Source organism: Neltuma alba, unplaced genomic scaffold (assembly GCF_004799145.2).
Source record: "Neltuma alba isolate B1F8T4 unplaced genomic scaffold, ASM479914v2 tig00003186_pilon, whole genome shotgun sequence".
Taxonomy (NCBI): Eukaryota; Viridiplantae; Streptophyta; class Magnoliopsida; order Fabales; family Fabaceae; genus Neltuma; species Neltuma alba.
The window spans coordinates 1,194,892-1,212,529 of record NW_021633177.1 but is presented as its reverse complement, the minus strand read 5'-3'; the positions used below and the strand labels follow the sequence as shown (position 1 = coordinate 1,212,529).

Below are 17,638 nucleotides of genomic sequence, written 5' to 3'. Positions count from 1 at the left end.
CTGAGATGCTATCGAAAACATGATGGGTGACTAGATTCCATGTCATCATGGGCAAGTTGTCGGGTTGGCATATTTTATTTCTGATGATAAAGGAAGAAAACAGAATGCTGCATCTGGGGAACCTACCCAAGCAATAAACCGAGGGCACAGTCTAGTAATAATTGACATTGAAAGAATACGCTTTATCAAATATATGCCTACACTGAATATCAAGTGATGGATTTGTTTAAAGATTGGCAACGAAGCATTCTTCCGTCAAAGAAAAATCGAGGTTAAACAGACTAGCAATTGAGAATGCAAATAGAATGGAGCTGGCGTTTTGGGTGGAAAATTGGGAAGCTGTGTGTGTGTGTGTGTTTTGAAAAAATAGTATTCTGAAATAATTTTTGATGTACTAAACATCCTAAATTTTTTTTTTTCAATAACATCTATCCCGTATTTTAAAATGATTTTTTTGGTAAATTCAGCATCTTAAAATTTTTTTTCCATCCTAAAATAATTTGGTATACGCAGCATCCTAAAATATTTTTTTTAGTAAAACCCAGTATTTAAAATAATTTTTAATGCATCTAACACCATAAATTGTTTTTAGAATAGCACTCTGTATCCTTAAATAATTTTGGTACACTTAGTATCTTAAAATATTTTTTCATAAACACTCACTTGGTATTCTAAAATAATTTTTGATATATTCAATACTTTAAAATATTTTTTTGATAGCACCCAATATCCTAAAACTTCTTGTTATCAAAAAAAATATTTCAAAATTAGATGCTATTAGAACCAAAAATTATTTTAGGGCGTTGGGTGCTATTGACAAAAATTTTGGGATGCTTAGTGTACCTAAAATTACTTTAGAACATGGAGTAGATGTTCTTGAAAGAAAATTTAGGATATTTAGTACATAAAAAAATATTTTAAAATACTTAAAAAAAAAAAAGATAATATCCCGCTCCCCAATCTTCCACCCACAACGACATAGTTTTGGGTAGTGGAGAGGGAAGGGGGCAGCGGAGGGCGGGGGGAAGCCAGCTCCCAAATAGAACTCGTTTTTGAAGGAGCTCGGCAAAACGTATAACCGATACGAGGCTATGGACACATACACGTGTCGAGGGAAACTATAGAATAGAACGCTCGTTTCTCTCCGCTCCAATCTGCTCGCCCGCCGCTTGCGAACCTGAACCAACCGGTATATGTACGATATAAGTATAAAATTGCAATGTTTTTAGGTTGGCTAAGGACACCATACAAGCATTTCTACGCGCATGAACATACGATATGTACGACAATCAAAAGGCCGGCTATGCGTTAAGGTTCTGATTGCTTAATACCTTTGAACAAAGATTATAGTGAGACTAGAGTTTCGTATCCTTTTCTTTTATTGTACTTTGAATTGGGTTGGAAAATTATATTTTAAATAGAATATTTTCAAAAGTTCAGGAAAAAAAATAATTTTTTAATGATTAGACCTAACGAAATGTATTGTTGAAAAATTATGTCAAGAGAAGATTAATTTTTCAAGAAGCAAATCATTAATCTACTTTAAAAATATGATTGAAAGCCTAATTTTTTTCATGACTAAGGGGGAGAAAAAAAAGCCATGCATATGCATAATACGGTTGGTTTTTGTATTGGGAAAAAAAAAAACGGAATACACCGAAAGCGGCAAAGACAATCACTCGCCGATGACACACAGACAAAAAGAAACCTTAATCGGTGAGCAAATACCGTATTTCTTATCGCTTAACAACGTCTAAATTCTCATTTTTGGTCTTGCTTCTGCTTCTGCTTTGCTTCGCATAGCATCCTTGCTTACCGCTTTCTCTTTATTTACCACTTTCCTCAACCTTTCAACCATAGGAAATTCTTCCACCGATTCGCTACGAAATTTTCTTCATTCCAGTCACCGGAGATGTCTCTCCGCTCAGTGTCCTTCGCATTTTTCTTCGTCCTCTACCTTTTGGTCTCCTCTCAAGCCACCGACTTCAATGGCATACGCAAGAAGCACAAAATCAATGGACCCATCAAAACTGTGGTCGTCCTGGTGATGGAGAACCGATCATTTGATCACGTTCTGGGGTGGCTGAAATCAACACGACCAGAAATTGATGGTTTGACGGGCAAAGAGTCAAACCGACTCTCAGTTTCCGACCCGAACTCTCCGGAGGTTTTCGTCTCTAACTCTGCTGTGTTCGTCGACTCTGATCCGGGGCACTCATTCCAGGCCATAAGGGAACAGATATTCGGATCAAACAATACCTCAGCGAACCTGGCTCTCATGAACGGGTTCGCTCAGCAGGCCGAGAAGATGGTTGAGGGAATGTCGAAAACCGTCATGAGCGGGTTCAAACCAGAGGTCTTGCCGGTCTACACTGAGTTGGCGAACGAGTTCTGCGTGTTCGACAAATGGTTCGCCTCGGTGCCCGCGTCTACTCAGCCAAACCGCTTTTACGTTCACTCGGCGACATCCCACGGTGCTATGAGTAACGTTCGTAAGGATCTTATCCACGGGTTTCCTCAGCGAACAATCTTTGATTCTCTAGACGAAAATGGTCTCACATTTGGGATCTATTACCAGAACATCCCCGCGACATTGTTCTTCAAGAGCCTGAGGAAGCTCAAGTACGTCACAAAATTCCACAGCTACTCTATGAAGTTCAAGTTGCACGCGAAGTTGGGCAGGCTTCCAAATTACGTGGTGGTGGAGCAACGTTACTTCGACGTGGACCTCTTTCCGGCCAACGACGATCACCCATCGCATGACGTGGCGCTAGGGCAGAGGTTCGTGAAGGAGGTTTACGAGACGCTAAGGGCTAGCCCTCAGTGGAAAGAGATGGCCTTACTGATTACATATGATGAACATGGTGGGTTCTATGACCACGTGCCTACCCCTGTTACTGGTGTACCCAGTCCGGACGGGATCATTGGACCCGATCCGTATTACTTTCGGTTCGACCGCTTGGGTGTTCGCGTCCCGACCATTCTGGTGTCGCCGTGGATTGAGAAGGGTACCGGTGCGTATTGTTGTAATTTATATATTTTTTGTTTATGTCCAACATGTCTGGGATATCAACACGACTCTAGGACAATCTCAAAGATGTTTGCAATTATGATTAGTTTCGAAGTGTTTCTCAATTCTCAGAGCATTTGAATTCAGGTCCTTCTATGTGTCCCTTAGACGCATGAATACTTTTTGTCTGTCTGCAAATTGAAGTTTTGAGTTTGTCTCGTGCATAGTGTAAAAACAGAGCCGTCTGCTATCACAAGCTTCTTAATATCTGTTTTGGTGGTTCTGCAAGTTGTGGAAGTATTAAGGATCTACGGATATTGATTACTGTTCCTTGTTACTTGATCTTTAACTTTTACATTCCTGTATTTAGCTCTGCTGAAATCTTTTGGCCATGTTAGTATGTTGTTATAATTATGAGCTTTTGGCTTGCCGCTGAGCCTTTGTATCATTAGTCTTTAAATGCTCGTTTATATTTGGTGGTATTTTACTCGTACCTCTAGACTCTTTGTAGCCGTGCTTCTGCACAAAGTTGTACTAATGGTCACTTGAAGACATAAATAAGTAATTATTGTGATAATTTTTGTGACAGTATCTATTATCACAAGTGTTGTCATAGGCTAAACATATCTTTGGTGTACTCCCAGCAGATTCAAAAGTTTTGGCATATAGGTTTTTATATTGTTCTGTATAGTCACTTTTTCTCTTGTGTATTCTTTACTAGACTTCAATTTTATTGCATTCTAACCTTTTTCAGTTTGAATTGTCTCTTCATTTTTGCAGTGATTCATGAACCAGAGGGGCCAACACCATATTCGCAATTTGAACATTCTTCTATTCCCGCCACAGTAAAGAAGCTATTCAATTTAAAATCCAATTTCTTGACAAAAAGAGATGCTTGGGCTGGTACCTTTGAGAAATACTTCCACCTTCGTGATACTCCTCGCGAGGACTGTCCAGGTTTGCTTCTACTTTGATTATCACTCAGCTCAATGTATTCTTAGTTTTCATTTACCTTGGGTTTAGAATTTCCGCTATCTGAGACATGGCGAACCATGTTGCTACTCACAGAATCATTAGGTAGACCAATGGGATGTTTGGATGGAACCCAAAATATAGTTTCAAAAATGATTTTACGGTATACAAAATAAATATGTAGAGAAGTTTGTTTCGATTTATGAATTGATATCCAAGTTTGTCGCACACTTTACAATGGGGCACACTTTACAATGGGACCCGTCTCTGATAACTTGGGAAACAGGGGACTCTGGGAATCTTTCTACAAACAACCTTTCATGACCATAATCATAGCCTGGTAAAGATGCTGGTGTAGCAGTATGGCGGGCTGGCATGCCTAAATGCATGATCATAGAAATTTCCTTTGTCTCTTTCACTCGGTGCAATAGCACAAGAGTGTAAGTTTCCACCTTTGTCCACTTCCTGAAATAGGTTATGCAATAATAGTGAAAATGCCAAACGGCATGCTTGAACCTTACAAAGAACCAAAAACACAGAAACACCAAAGACTCTTGTCTTGTTCTTTTTCTGATTTGAATACGACCAACGTGTCTTCGCAGAGAGGCTTCCAGAGGTGAAGTTTTCACTGAGGCCAGGGGGACCCAGAGAAGACACTAGCCTCTCAGAGTTCCAAGTTGAGCTAATCCAGCTCGCGTCTCAGCTCAACGGGGATTATGTGCTTAATGCATATCCAAATATTGGGAAAAGCATGAAAGTGGGAGAAGCAAACAGATATGCAGAAGATGCAGTGAACAGGTTTTTGGAAGCTGGAAAGGCCGCTCTTAAAGCTGGAGCTAATGACTCTGCCATAGTCACAATGAGGCCTTCCCTCACTAGCAGGGTTTCTGTGGGAGAAAATAGCGATAATCTTAGAACGCAGTAATGCTTTTCATCATACCCAGATGGATACCTATAGTGCCTTATTGACATAGTGGCGTGAAAAACAAAACATATGTAGCCTAGTGTAATGGGCCTTGTATTGTATTTTAGGTTCTGACGGAAATTATTTTCCTTTTGTTTTAGTGTCGATGTATATCTCTCTAAGGTAGTCAGGTCGCACATAAACCTTGGATCAATACGCTCTGTGCTTAAGCAACTTAAGATAAATACAGAATATAGCGTGAACAACTTTTTTTTTTTGGGGCGAAAAATAACACAGCTTTTCTGATTTTTTTTGGGGTCACAAGACCTAAAGAAACATTCTGTGTTCAGACATTCCATCACAGGGAGAATTTTATAAAATTCTAAAAAAAAACAATATAATTATTAAAAAGTTTAATGACTATAGAGCAACTTGTAATAACAAATTTTAATATGTGAAATGAAAATTTTTTATTTGTCTTTGAGATTTTTTTTAATAGGAAAATGACACAAAAATGATACTTCAACTTGAAAATATCAAAATAATAATTTGAATTTGCAAAATTCTAATTTAGGCACAAGTGACCGATTTGATATTTTTAAATTTGCTGAAATGACTATGTTGCTATTTATTTTATTTATTCTTTTTTAAAAAACCAAAAGCTCCCACTAGCTGGCCGGTTACTAGAGCTCAGGTGGCCACCGTCACCAGAGCTCTGGTGCCTAACAATAATTTTTTTGAAAATTTTTACAATTTCAATAAAACAGTTAATAACTCTTGTAACGCTACTAACAAGTTCAATATAGTAGTTAACAACAGATTATCTAGAAAATTCAAAAAGTAGTATTTTTACAACTTCAATAACGCTGTTAACAAGTTTGTTACTCTATTAACAACTTCGGTATAACATTTAACAACAGGTTTTTTAAATAAAAAATAAAAAACATGGCATTTTTACAACTTTGGCAACTTTTTTTTTGAAGATTTTTTACAACTTTAGTAAAACTGCTAACAAGTTTCGTAATGCTATTAAAGAGTTAAATATAGCAGTTAACAATAGGTTTTTCAAGAAATTCAAAAAGTAACATTTTTACAATTTCAGTAATGCTGTTAATAAGTTTTGTAACCCTATTAATAAGTTCGGTATAGTATTTAACATATCGCGAAGCTTATCAGGGAGATGTTTTTTATTTACATTCACGCCTTTTGGAAAGAGCCGCTAAATCAAGTTCTCAGTTAGGTGAAGGAAGTATGACCGCTTTACCCATAGTTGAGACCCAATCGGGAGATGTTTCAAGCTTATATTCCTACTAATGTAATTTCCATTACAGATGACCAAATATTCTTATCCGTCGATCTATTCAATACTTTCTTATACTTACTTATAATATAATAATATAATAATAAATAATATCTTAACTTAAATAGAATATATTAAATATTAATATTAATATTATTCTATTTATTATTAGTCTGTTGTTTTCTGAAAAATTTAAAAAGTAGTAATTTTACAATTTCAGTAACATGGTTAACAAGTTATATAATGATATTAACAACTTCAGTATACACCACAAAAGCTGAAATTTAAAAATCCACCATTCATGCCAACTTAAGTTGATGATTTAAAGGTTCAAGAGTATAAAGATAGTTATTTGTATATAGCTCAATGTCTAAAACCTAAAAGAAGAAGGTTGCTTATACATGGTCAAAACTTATAAAAGTTTAGTGTGATTTTTAGTTTTATTTTGTTATTTTTAAGGGAACAGTCTCTTCAGGATTTTCGATTTTGGGCAGCAAAACTAATTAGCAAAAAACTTGTTTAAAGGGTGTTTGGATAGAAACCAAACCATAGTTTTAAAGTGTTTTTACGGTTTACAAAGTAAATATGTAGAAGAATTTGCCTCATTTTACGAAAAAGTACTTTTGAAACTATAGTTGGAGGTTGCTAAACACCCCATAAATCTCAACACAAGTACACAACTACCCCCACCCCCAAAAAAAAAATCGCGCTCATGCCTTAGCCCGTAAAGAACCACTGAAGCAGAATGCACAAACTGTCAACGTTAAATGAACACCCGCTAGCCCATTGGCCAACTACCTTTCAACCTCACCCCAATCTTCCTATTTATCCCTGTGCTTCATCCTCCTCCTCTCTCGCACTCTCTGTCTCTCTACAGCACCTAGCTACTTTTCAGACTCACCAAGCCCACACACGCACACACGCATCATTATCAAATAAAGTTATCCTCAAACTTGCTATTTCTCTCGCCCCTTCTTCGTCTCTCTTACTCATGGAGGCTTCATGGGAGCAAAGTGTTGCATACTCCCTCAACACCATCTTCCTTCTCTTCTCTGCCTACCTCGTCTTCGTCATGCAAATCGGATTCGCCATGCTCTGTGCAGGCTCCGTCAGAGCTAAAAACGCCGTCAACATTATGCTCACTAATGTTGTAGACGCCGTCGTCGGAAGCATCTCTTTCTACCTCTTCGGCTTCGCATTTGCCTACGGCGACGGCCCCAGTTCCAACCCTTTCATAGGCACGGATCTCTTTGCTCTCGTTAGCATTCCAAACGGCACTTACGATTACAGTTTCTATCTTTACCAATGGGCGTTCGCCATAGCCGTAGCGGGCATCACAAGTGGTTCTATTGCTGAGAGAACCCAGTTCAGTGCTTATCTTGTATTCAGCTTTTTCCTTGCGGGCTTTGTGTACCCGGTCGTAGTCCACTGGGTCTGGTCTTCCAACGGTTGGCTCAGTACGAGTTCAAGCAATCTGTTTCTGGGCTCAGGTGCGATTGACTTCGCCGGAAGCGGAGTGGTGCATATGGTTGGCGCAGTGGCTGGCTTTTGGGGTTCACTAATACTAGAACCACGGGTCGGCCGGTTTGATGCATTTGGCAAGCCCGTGCCGCTCCGAGGCCACAATGCGAGTCTAGTGGTACTCGGCACGTTTCTTTTGTGGTTGGATGGTTTGGATTTAATCCCGGCTCGTTTGATAAGATTTGGTGCCGTATCCCGACGCATCCGATGAGGGTAATTGGACGTCCATTGGCCGAACGGCGGTTGTGACCACCTTAGCTGGTTCGACGGCGGGAATCATCACGTTGTTTGGCCGGCGGTTGATAATTGGTCACTGGGATGCATTTGACATTTGCAATGGATTGCTTGGCGGGTTTGTTGCTATTACCTCTGGATGCTCCGTGGTTGAGCCATGGGCTGCTATTATTTGTGGGTTTGTCTCAGCTTGGGTCTTGATTGGGCTGAACGTATTGGCACTAAAATTGAACTATGACGACCCGTTAGAGGCAGCCCAATTACATGGGGGGTGTGGGGCCTGGGGTTTAATATTCACGGGCTTGTTTGCCAAAGAGGAGTTCGTGATTCAAGTCTACGATAAAGGTGTGACTGGGGTGAGTAGACCCTATGGGCTTCTATTAGGAGGTGGATGGGCCTTGCTTGGAGCCCAAATTGTGGAATTGTTGGCTATATTGGGCTGGGTTAGTATCACCATGGGCCCTCTGTTCTATGCCTTACACATGCTTAAGCTACTCAGAATCTCAAAAGACGATGAAGTTACAGGCCTTGACATCTCAACCCACGGAGGATCTGCTTATTCTCATCACGACGAAAACGTTCCTCTATCTTACGCCGATTATATGCGCGTTAGAGATAATCAATCATGATTACGTTTCAATAACAGTTTAGCAGTCATATTTTTTCAAAGCGCTGTACTGTTAAGAAAGTTGAATTTGAATATCTTATTGTTTTGCCTTTGAACACACACAAACGTCAGCCTCTTCTATTACATTTACATCCAACTTCTTGAGTTTCACACCATAATATTTTTAGAAGGACGTAGAGATTAAGCAGATTACTACTCAAACTTGTACAAAACTTTGCTAACACTCCATTCACTTGCTAGATCTTTTTAAATAAAGGCAATAAGTAAGGATTGACGTAAGGCACACCTAGAGATTGTAAAGTGACTTCCTCATCTATTGCTTTTGTGTGAAACTGAAACGCAAGGATAAATCAGCTAGTTGAGGCAAATATTGTGCCCTCCCATTCTTCTGGAAGGCTGTTCCATTACATTACAATAAAATATTATCAACTTCAAGCATAAAGACGACACAAACCTGCTTGGAACCATAAGATGAAGCCACTGCTATGAACATTAAGCCGGACAATATGTACAATCAGTTACTATCTAAAATGGCATGTACGGCGAAACAGTTATGTGCAAAGTTCTTGAGGCCTGTAAATATAGCCGTTAACTCCTACAGGGTTCATAAGAGACATGCGTGGGGTCCGGATCAACAATAGGCAACTTCTCCATGTACCAAAGCAACCTCTTAAGGTTCTCTTTGAAAATCGCTCTGATATCCATAATATCACCCTCATCTATGTAATTCCAAAGGTCACATGAGTTGACCCTTTTAAGATTTCCCCGGCAAAAGGGGCATGACTCGGATCTCTCACACCTGAAGGGGCAATGCAAAAGGCACACAATCATCACCGAGTCCTGTAACTCGTACAGTGTACATAGTAAAAGAATATCCAAAGCACAAATTGTTTTAAATAGCGATGTGCAGGGTGTAACAGTCTATATATTTAGAAAACCTAGTTGCTTGGTTTTATCACTAGTAGCACTTACTCTCTTATATGACATTATTTCATAGGACTAGTTGTGAAGCAGAGGATCCAAGATTACAAAAATAATGATAAAAATTTGATAAGAAATTCATAATATCGATGACATCCCTCAATTCCCATCTCAGGGAAGTGTAACATACTGACATCCTTTCTCTTTCAGATTTACATGTTATTAATGTTGAATAACAGACTGTAAAATACATATCACAGGTGGGACAACTCCAATTAGCAACCATAAAGAATGATGCCATAATATGACAGTGACACAATATGATATGAGATAGGAATCTAACACGGAGAGGGATAAGAAAGAAAGAGACAAGGAATTTTACCAATCCCTGAAGCACTTCAAACACATGCAATGGCAGCAATTAGGCAGCACAACTTTTGCCTTCACCTCCATGCAAATTCCACACTCCTCTTCTCTTTCCACGTCAAATTTTGATTGTTTTTCTTTCTTCTTATATCTAATAGCATATACTTCATTTTGTTTCTTTTCCTCCAAATCTGTGATGCCCTTCTCAAGTTGCAACAAAGCAGGAAATATAACCGCTGTATGCCAGGAAAGAGGCAAAGCAAAAGGTGTAAGTATATGTATGTTCGGTAACGATACTATAAGAAACGGAGGTAATTCCGCCCGAAAAAGAGCAAAAGGCATACAGTTGAAATACTCATTCATCTTTCACCAAAGGGAACTTACAGTTAAACTCTTTAATGCTTGCTTTCCTTTCATATATTGACATGGTGGTCTTCCCATCTCCATAGGTCTGCATTAATCCCATCATGCCACTACATTTACTAAATTATATGGAAAATGCAGTAAAACAAAATCAAATAGACAATGACAGGAAGCTTTGACAAAGACAAATGAAGCAAAGCAAATTTAATCAAAAACAGATACATTAGATAGGTGTGATCTGTGAAGGGCATATACCATATAAACTAGAACTCTCAGTAAACCCAGAGCACCAGCCAGGTGGTAATCCGCCCATTGAACAAGAAAAAGAAATAAGGTAGCACCTGGACCGTATGACAGTCTCATTTGAAAGCATGCTCCATCTTTATCTCTCGGATACCCTAATAACCTGGAAAAATAACAAGATAATGAGAAACATAGACATTAAATATAATATTCGGATGAAATAAAGTGCGCTCATCATATTTGTATTAACCTGGAAAAGAGCTCCCTACAGTTTTTATGTGTCATTAATTTGCATTACTTTTCATATTTAAATAACTTATCCCTGGAAAGACCCGTTTCAAGCTCCAGTATACCCCATGTGCAAACTTGTTACCATTTGGTTCTCGAATAAAAAACAGTGCAAGCAAATATACAGAAAATCACATTTACATATAAATAAAAAGTCATTCAAGGCTACTTTTGGCCCAAAAAACCCAGGTCGTCTCAGGCTGCAGCCTGCAATTCACAAGCGTCGGACCAAAATTTACATATTTAAAAAAAATAGGTGAACAATTCTACCGATGGGAAACAGGGAACGGGAATTAAAACAGTTCATGGTCAGGCATCGTATTTCAAACATTTTAAAGCAACATGGACACTCGGTCAAACGATTACATTTTCTGAGCTCCCTTATCAGCTGCTGAGTTCTGAAGCAAAGTAATAACCATTTACCCCGAGAAGGAGAATTCATAACAATTTGAAACAGAGAAGGACTTACAGATCATTGGCGTACTGAATATCAGCTTCCAGAGCTTTTAGAGAATCATGAAACGCTGATTTCCCCATTCCACGGGAAGTAATTTCTGCCTACTACTAAAGATATACAACGAAGAGAATGGCAGAGCCCAATGCGTCAGCAAGAGAGAGAGGGAGAGAGAGAAAGAAGAAGAAGGAGATCGTCGATTACGAAAGAATCTTTTTCCCACACTACAAGAAGAAGCACTATATAATCAACGCACTTTGAGTCCACCAACACCGGTCCCGGTTTTGCCTCCTCGATAATGAATACCAGATTACCAGGCTTGAGATTAATATTGCCCATTGACGATTTTACCCCCATAGGACAGGATTTGTTTTCCGAAGGAGGAAGAGCCGGAGATTCTCTGTGGTGGAGCCTAGTAAAGGTGCTTGAAACATGTCCAATGATTTCAGCAACCGGGCAGGATGGGGTTACGTGGAAAGATATGATTGGTGACTTTTGGAGCGGAGCATGTCCGGCATGCCAAAACCGAATGGCGCGGCCCCATGTTTTGCAGTTTTACCCGACGACCAATGAAAAGACCATATTGCCCAATAACAACACCTTTGTTATGGTCTGCTCTTATCAGGACGCGGATGAATTGGATATTTTATTTTATTTGAAGGGAAGGCGACTCATCCGGCCATCCTTATCCTAAATCCTTCTTTATTTTAATGATCCGTTTGGTAGAATGTATTTTGGTGCGAAAAAAGGGAAGGGAAGAAAAATTTCCAATCATGCGCATATTTTTGTAGGCCCTGGAAAAAACGGAGAGAGAGAGAGAGAGAAGATCTGCAAGCAACGTTGAAAACCAGCTAACAAACAGGCAAATGTATGGAGACAGACGATTAAACAAGGAAGAAGAAGATGATCGAGTGGTAATTGTAAGGTGATCTGGGAAGATGAAGGGGACCATTTAGGAATTTCGTACCTTAAAAAATTAATTCCCATCAAGAGTGGGAGGAAGCAGGCTTCTCACGGATGAGGGAAAATGTTCAACAGCTGGAATTGGCTCCCTCTAGAAAATAGTGTGGCCGAATGTGTCTGTGAAGTTAAAAACACCCCTCCCTTTTCCCTCGTTTGATTTTTATCTTGCCAAACATCCCTTAAGTTTCTGCATCGATTTTCTTACCTTACCAACGCTGTCGGGGGAAATTCTCCCCTCAAGTTAAAAGTACCCAGTACATTGTTCGGTACTATTGCACCACCATGCCGTCCATATGTGAAATCACAATACCAAAAAATAAAGAATATTTAAATAAAATAAACTAGTTAATTTTTAATGAACATATTCATTACTCTTTTTTTCAGTATTCTTCCTTTTTTACCCTCTATGTTTGGATTTTGTTGAAAAGAGTTTGAATGACACGGCATGGAGTTTGTAACAATTTCACAGCTATTCAGATAAAATTTCAACACGAATAACAAGATGCGGCATTCATGTCAATTATCCTTGGATTATTCATAATAATTTTATTATTCCCTCTCGAGCTATTAATTTTACATAAACTAAGAGATTCAATTAAAATACTCCTCCGGTCCTTATTATAAGACCCAATTTGACTTTTTATTTGGTCCTAATTATAAGACCCAATCCATTTTCTCTCTTATATTTATGCATTTTTTTCCAAGATAATCTTCTAATAATGATAATTTTAGCCAATATACTTAATTAGCAAGGATATTTTAGGAATAACAACACTTATTTATTATAAATAACCAACTTAACTTACTTCCTTAATCTCCTCAAATAAGTCAATTGGGTCTTATAATTAGGACCGGAGGAGTAACAAGGACAAACTATGTGAATTTAAAACAAGTTGAATTACTTAACTAAGATTTCTTAATTCCTGATTTGGTTAACATCGTCTTATAACTGAGATCATGAAGTACTATGAAGTGCGTCCACCAAAGCGTCTCTGCCTTTGTTGAAAGGAAGCCAAAGCTTCCACGAACTGCTCCTTTCCAAAATCAGGCCATAAAGACGGATCAAAGAACAGTTCTGCGTAAGCCAGTTGCCACAACAAGAAGTTGCTCACTCTTAGTTCTCCACTCGTTCGAATCATCAGGTCTGGGTTTGGGAACTCTGTGCAATTCGTTTCAAGTTCTTGCTCTATCAAGCTCTCGTTTATGTCTTCTGGTTCCATAGTGCCATCTTTGACCTTCTCTGCTATGGCTTTACATGCCTGCACGACGTCGTATTTGCCACTGTAGCTAACTGCCACTATCAACTGGAATACAGAGCTTTCCTTTGTGTTTTCCTCGGCATATTTTATCATTCTCTGTAGAGAATCTGGGAGTTTTGCTGTGTCTCCTATTACAGAAATTCTAATTCCTTCGCTGCAGGATACCAAAATAAGAATAGCATATTTTTTTTAACCTTGATTATTTGGTTATTCATAATAAATTTACAAAGATAAAATAATTAAATAAAGATTAGTTATCGTTTTGTTTGTTTCACGTTAAAATTGTGTAATAATTAATTGATATAGAAAGGAATTAATGAAAAAGATTTTGGCTAGGTTGGCACAAGCTACCTCTTGAAAGCATCAATTTCTGTGGTTATTGTTCTTTCAAAGAGGCTCATCAAAAAATCAACCTCCACCTGCACCACAACCCAATCTCAACATCAGAAAGCCACTCCCTCCGAAACATAGTGTAGTACTTCATCCGCTTTAAAATATAAACTAAATTTTATTAGAAGAATTTAATTTTTTTATAAAATAAAAATTATTTTTGTCTAATCATTTAATGAATTTTTTTCAATATTATTCATATATTCTCTTTTTCTTTAATTTATTTATTATATTTTTTACTCATTCTTTTTATTAATAGACATATTTTTAAAAAAATACTGTTTTAAACTAATTTTAACTAAGTTCTCAGTAAATTTAAACAGATAAAATTTATATTATATTTTGAACCGGATGGAGTAAGAATTATGGGTTGTTCATTCAATCAATGTTAGAGTGCTAGAGAATTTGATAAAAATATTTAAAAACAAATTTATAATTAATTTCATCATACTCATTTAAAAAGTAATGTTGGGCTTAAAACTGATATTCTCAAAAATAATGAACACTTAAGAATAATTATATATCATTTTAAATAACATCAAATTAAGAAATTTATTGTAAAATAAAATTGAGAAATAAAAAATCGTAAAAGTCTTGACGATATTCATAACATCAGATTATCACCTAAAATATTTAGATAAAACAACCTGATAACATCGATCAATATTCATAAACAAAATTTAAGAAATTAAAACAACACCACTACACCAGACTAACCCAGTGCAAAACATCTCGTCTAATGTTAGGCTCAGACCTCTGGCAAAAAAAAGAAAAATCTTAGGCTCAACCCAACGTAATATCACATGTTGAGGGGCCTTGGTAACTTCTTGGGCTAATACAGGAAAGACAATCGCAAAGAAGAAAAGATTAACCAATAGGATTAGGGACCTGTTTGGGTTCTTCTCAAAACTATGATTTGGATAGGATATCATCTAAACAGTATATCAATTTTAGAGAAATAATCTGAAACCATGGGTTTGGACCAAAACCATGGTTTTGGGAAAAGTGAATCCATTATGCTTCTGGCTCAAATTGGAAAGTATGATTGTGCCTGTCAGAGTAGATCTCAACAATAATATGATTTTAACATCCATCAATTATTTTTTATAAACATTTTTAATCTTATATCTTATAAATATATATACACATGTTAATTGTGTTGGTAAAAAATATATTATTAACAATTTTATTCTTTCAAATTAAAATATATCATAAAATCTATCTTTTATATAATTATCATATTAACTTATACCTTTTTTAATAATTTGTACGTATAAAAAATGTTTCTGATAACAACTATCCAAACACTCTCACTTCTTAAAGTCACTTTTTAACAAAATCTATTCTCCAGAAACTATTCTCCAAAATATAGTTTGATTTTATCCAAACACCTCTTAGGTCTAACAAAAAAGACTACTCTCTCACAATTTCAAGCTAAGATTCAAATTTTTCTCGAAAAAGATTTTCACATTGATAGAGTGTTTGGATGGAATCAAAATTATGATTTTAAAAGTACTTTTACGATATACAAAGTAAACATGTGAAAGAGTTTATCTCAATTTGTAAAAAAGTTATTTTTAGGGGCACTTTTTGTGCTACCCAAACACTCTGAGTAGCCAATAATATCTCTAGCAGCCAAAAAAAATTAAAAAAAAAATGAGAGGAAGGAAAAATAACAAAAAACTATGTACTGAACTCACTTCACAAGTCAACTAGCAATTAACATTCTAAGTCTAACGACCTCCTTGGATTCTTGCACCAAATTACTGCACACGCTTTTTTTTTTTTTGTGGCCAAACTGCACACGCTTTTTTTTTTTTGTGGCCAAACTGCACACGCTTTTGGAAACCAGAAATTTGTTCTCTCTGCTATAGTTTTATTTTTGCTCGACCACTATAAATAATTTATTTCCCAACATTTGTTATTTATATTCATACTTATCCTTTTATTATTTTACATTTAAATTAAAATAATTATAACAAACATGACTAAACATTTTTAAAAACTGAATCATATTGTTTAAATTAAAAAATAATAACTTTGACACTTTGTTAATATTTATTTACTAGAATCTATTACCACGGGCTATTTTATATTGGAGAAAATTGCGTCCGGTTTCTTAAGCGTTTTCCAATACAATGTTATCTCGTGGAATTTCTTAACACCTCGTCCCTTTTTATGGGGCCAACGACATCTCATCCTTTAATAATACAGTAACTACCTTCACTTCCTCCGTCATAGCTATAAATTTTTTTCCTAACGAAATCACTAACGTGTGCCTATACATATATTATAAAATTGAACACAATATGTTCAACGCCCATAAAAATTAAACATAATATTAGTTATTTGTAATAAATATATATTATTTTTCTTAAAATATATTTGCTAATCAAATACTACCTCCGGTTCTAATTATAAGAACCGGTTGACTAATTTGAGGAGATTAAGGAAGTAAATTGAGTTAGTTATTTCTCCTAAATAGGTGTTGTCTTTCCTAAAATATCCTTACTAATCAAGCGTATTGATTAGAATTATCATTATTAGAATGACTACTTTGAAGAAAATGTCTAAATATAAGAGACAAAGTGGATTGAGGTCTTATATTTAAGACTAAAATAAAAATCAAACAGGGTCTTGTATTAAGGATTGGAGGTAGTATTATTTGATGAATATTTAATATGTATAATTATTATGATAACTATTTTTAAAAAAATAAATATAAAAAATAAAATAGATTGGGATTTTTTATTTAAAACTGAATTAAAAATAAAATTCGGAGATAGTATTATATTGACCGGTTTTGATTTTTGAAGAATACTAATTCCTCGTTCTCGTCGGTCCACAGTCGAATGGATCTTTTTTTCTTCTTCTTTTTTCCCATCGAATGTCGATGAAATGTTTGAAATATTATTTTCATTTAAAAATTCGGGAAAAAAAGGTCCTGCATAAAGAATCAAGAAGTACGGCACCATGAATAAATTCAGACACAGATAGTTGCCGACGAAGATGAATATGAACGAATGCGGAGACGGAACTAACCTTTGGACGAACCCAATTATCATAAGAAAAGGCGAAAACCGTCAGAACCTTAATCCCCCAACTACAACATAGTTCGATAATCCTCCTCAGCGACCGCACGCCGGCTTCGTGACCCGCCGACGGCATCAACCCTCGCATCTTAGCCCACCTCCCGTTTCCATCCATAATCACCGCCACGTGCTTCGGTATCAGGTCCGGTCGCAGTTCGGGCGGCAACGGCTCCGGCTCCCGCGAGAGTTTGGACACGACGGCTCCGTCACTTGACTCGCCCTGAACGTCGACGGCCGCTTTTTGCGAAGCGAGGGCGAGACTGCGACTTCGAAGATTGGTAACACTGGGAAGGGAAGGGTATCGGTGTGTTTGGGAACGAGGAGAAGAAGAAAGAGTGTGAGGTTTGAGAAGAGGAGTTAGAGTATTCTCAGCTGAAATTGGAAGCCTTTGCAGGAACATGGTATTCCTGGCTGGGAAATAGAGCGAAGGGTTGTCTTGGCGCCACGAAGACGTTGAAGATTGACCTCGCTCCAGAGAGTGGGCTTTTATTTATAAAAAAATCTTGTGGCGGCAAGTAATGCAAAACGGAACCAACTCGGGGTATAAATTTTCATTTTGGGAAAATTAGTGTGAAAGCCGGAGCAGTGAATATTCGCTTATAAAAATACTCCATCCTATTCTTTTTTCTTTTTTTTGATACAGAAGGGGAACACCTTATACACGGTCTAAATGATCCTATTCTATTCTTGATATAAAAGTTTGTTTGATTTTAATTTTAATTTTAAATAT

The 17,638-nt window shown here is 37.0% G+C and overlaps 3 protein-coding genes across 4 annotated transcripts; 2 read left to right on the top strand and 1 right to left on the bottom strand.

The window, feature by feature from the left end:
• The first annotated feature begins 1,702 nt into the window (after positions 1–1,702).
• On the top strand, positions 1,703–5,169 carry LOC114740690 (non-specific phospholipase C1). The gene is made up of 3 exons (XM_028928894.1): positions 1,703–3,014; positions 3,791–3,967; positions 4,585–5,169. Exons 1-3 carry the CDS (start codon positions 1,913–1,915, stop codon positions 4,905–4,907), a joined length of 1,602 nt encoding a protein of 533 aa, XP_028784727.1. The 5' UTR covers positions 1,703–1,912; the 3' UTR covers positions 4,908–5,169.
• Positions 5,170–6,961: 1,792 nt separating this feature from the next.
• Positions 6,962–8,705, top strand: LOC114740691 (ammonium transporter 1 member 3-like). Its single transcript, XM_028928895.1, is given in 3 exon segments — positions 6,962–7,847; positions 7,850–7,885; positions 7,888–8,705. Coding segments are annotated over 3 exon segments (1,389 nt in total). The 5' UTR covers positions 6,962–7,177; the 3' UTR covers positions 8,571–8,705.
• Positions 8,706–8,860: 155 nt separating this feature from the next.
• Positions 8,861–17,380, bottom strand: LOC114740693 (E3 ubiquitin-protein ligase AIRP2). 2 transcript variants are annotated; one of them, XM_028928897.1, is made up of 6 exons: positions 16,859–17,380; positions 13,778–13,845; positions 10,475–10,625; positions 10,241–10,307; positions 9,873–10,092; positions 8,861–9,368 (listed from the first exon to the last, which is right to left on the bottom strand). In XM_028928897.1, exons 1-6 carry the CDS (start codon positions 17,306–17,308, stop codon positions 9,158–9,160), a joined length of 1,167 nt encoding a protein of 388 aa, XP_028784730.1. In that variant the 5' UTR covers positions 17,309–17,380; the 3' UTR covers positions 8,861–9,157. The 2 variants fall into 2 exon arrangements, with proteins under 2 accessions (XP_028784730.1, XP_028784731.1); XM_028928898.1 differs by lacking the exons at positions 13,778–13,845; positions 16,859–17,380 and adding an exon at positions 11,220–12,300.
• Positions 17,381–17,638: the final 258 nt, after the last annotated feature.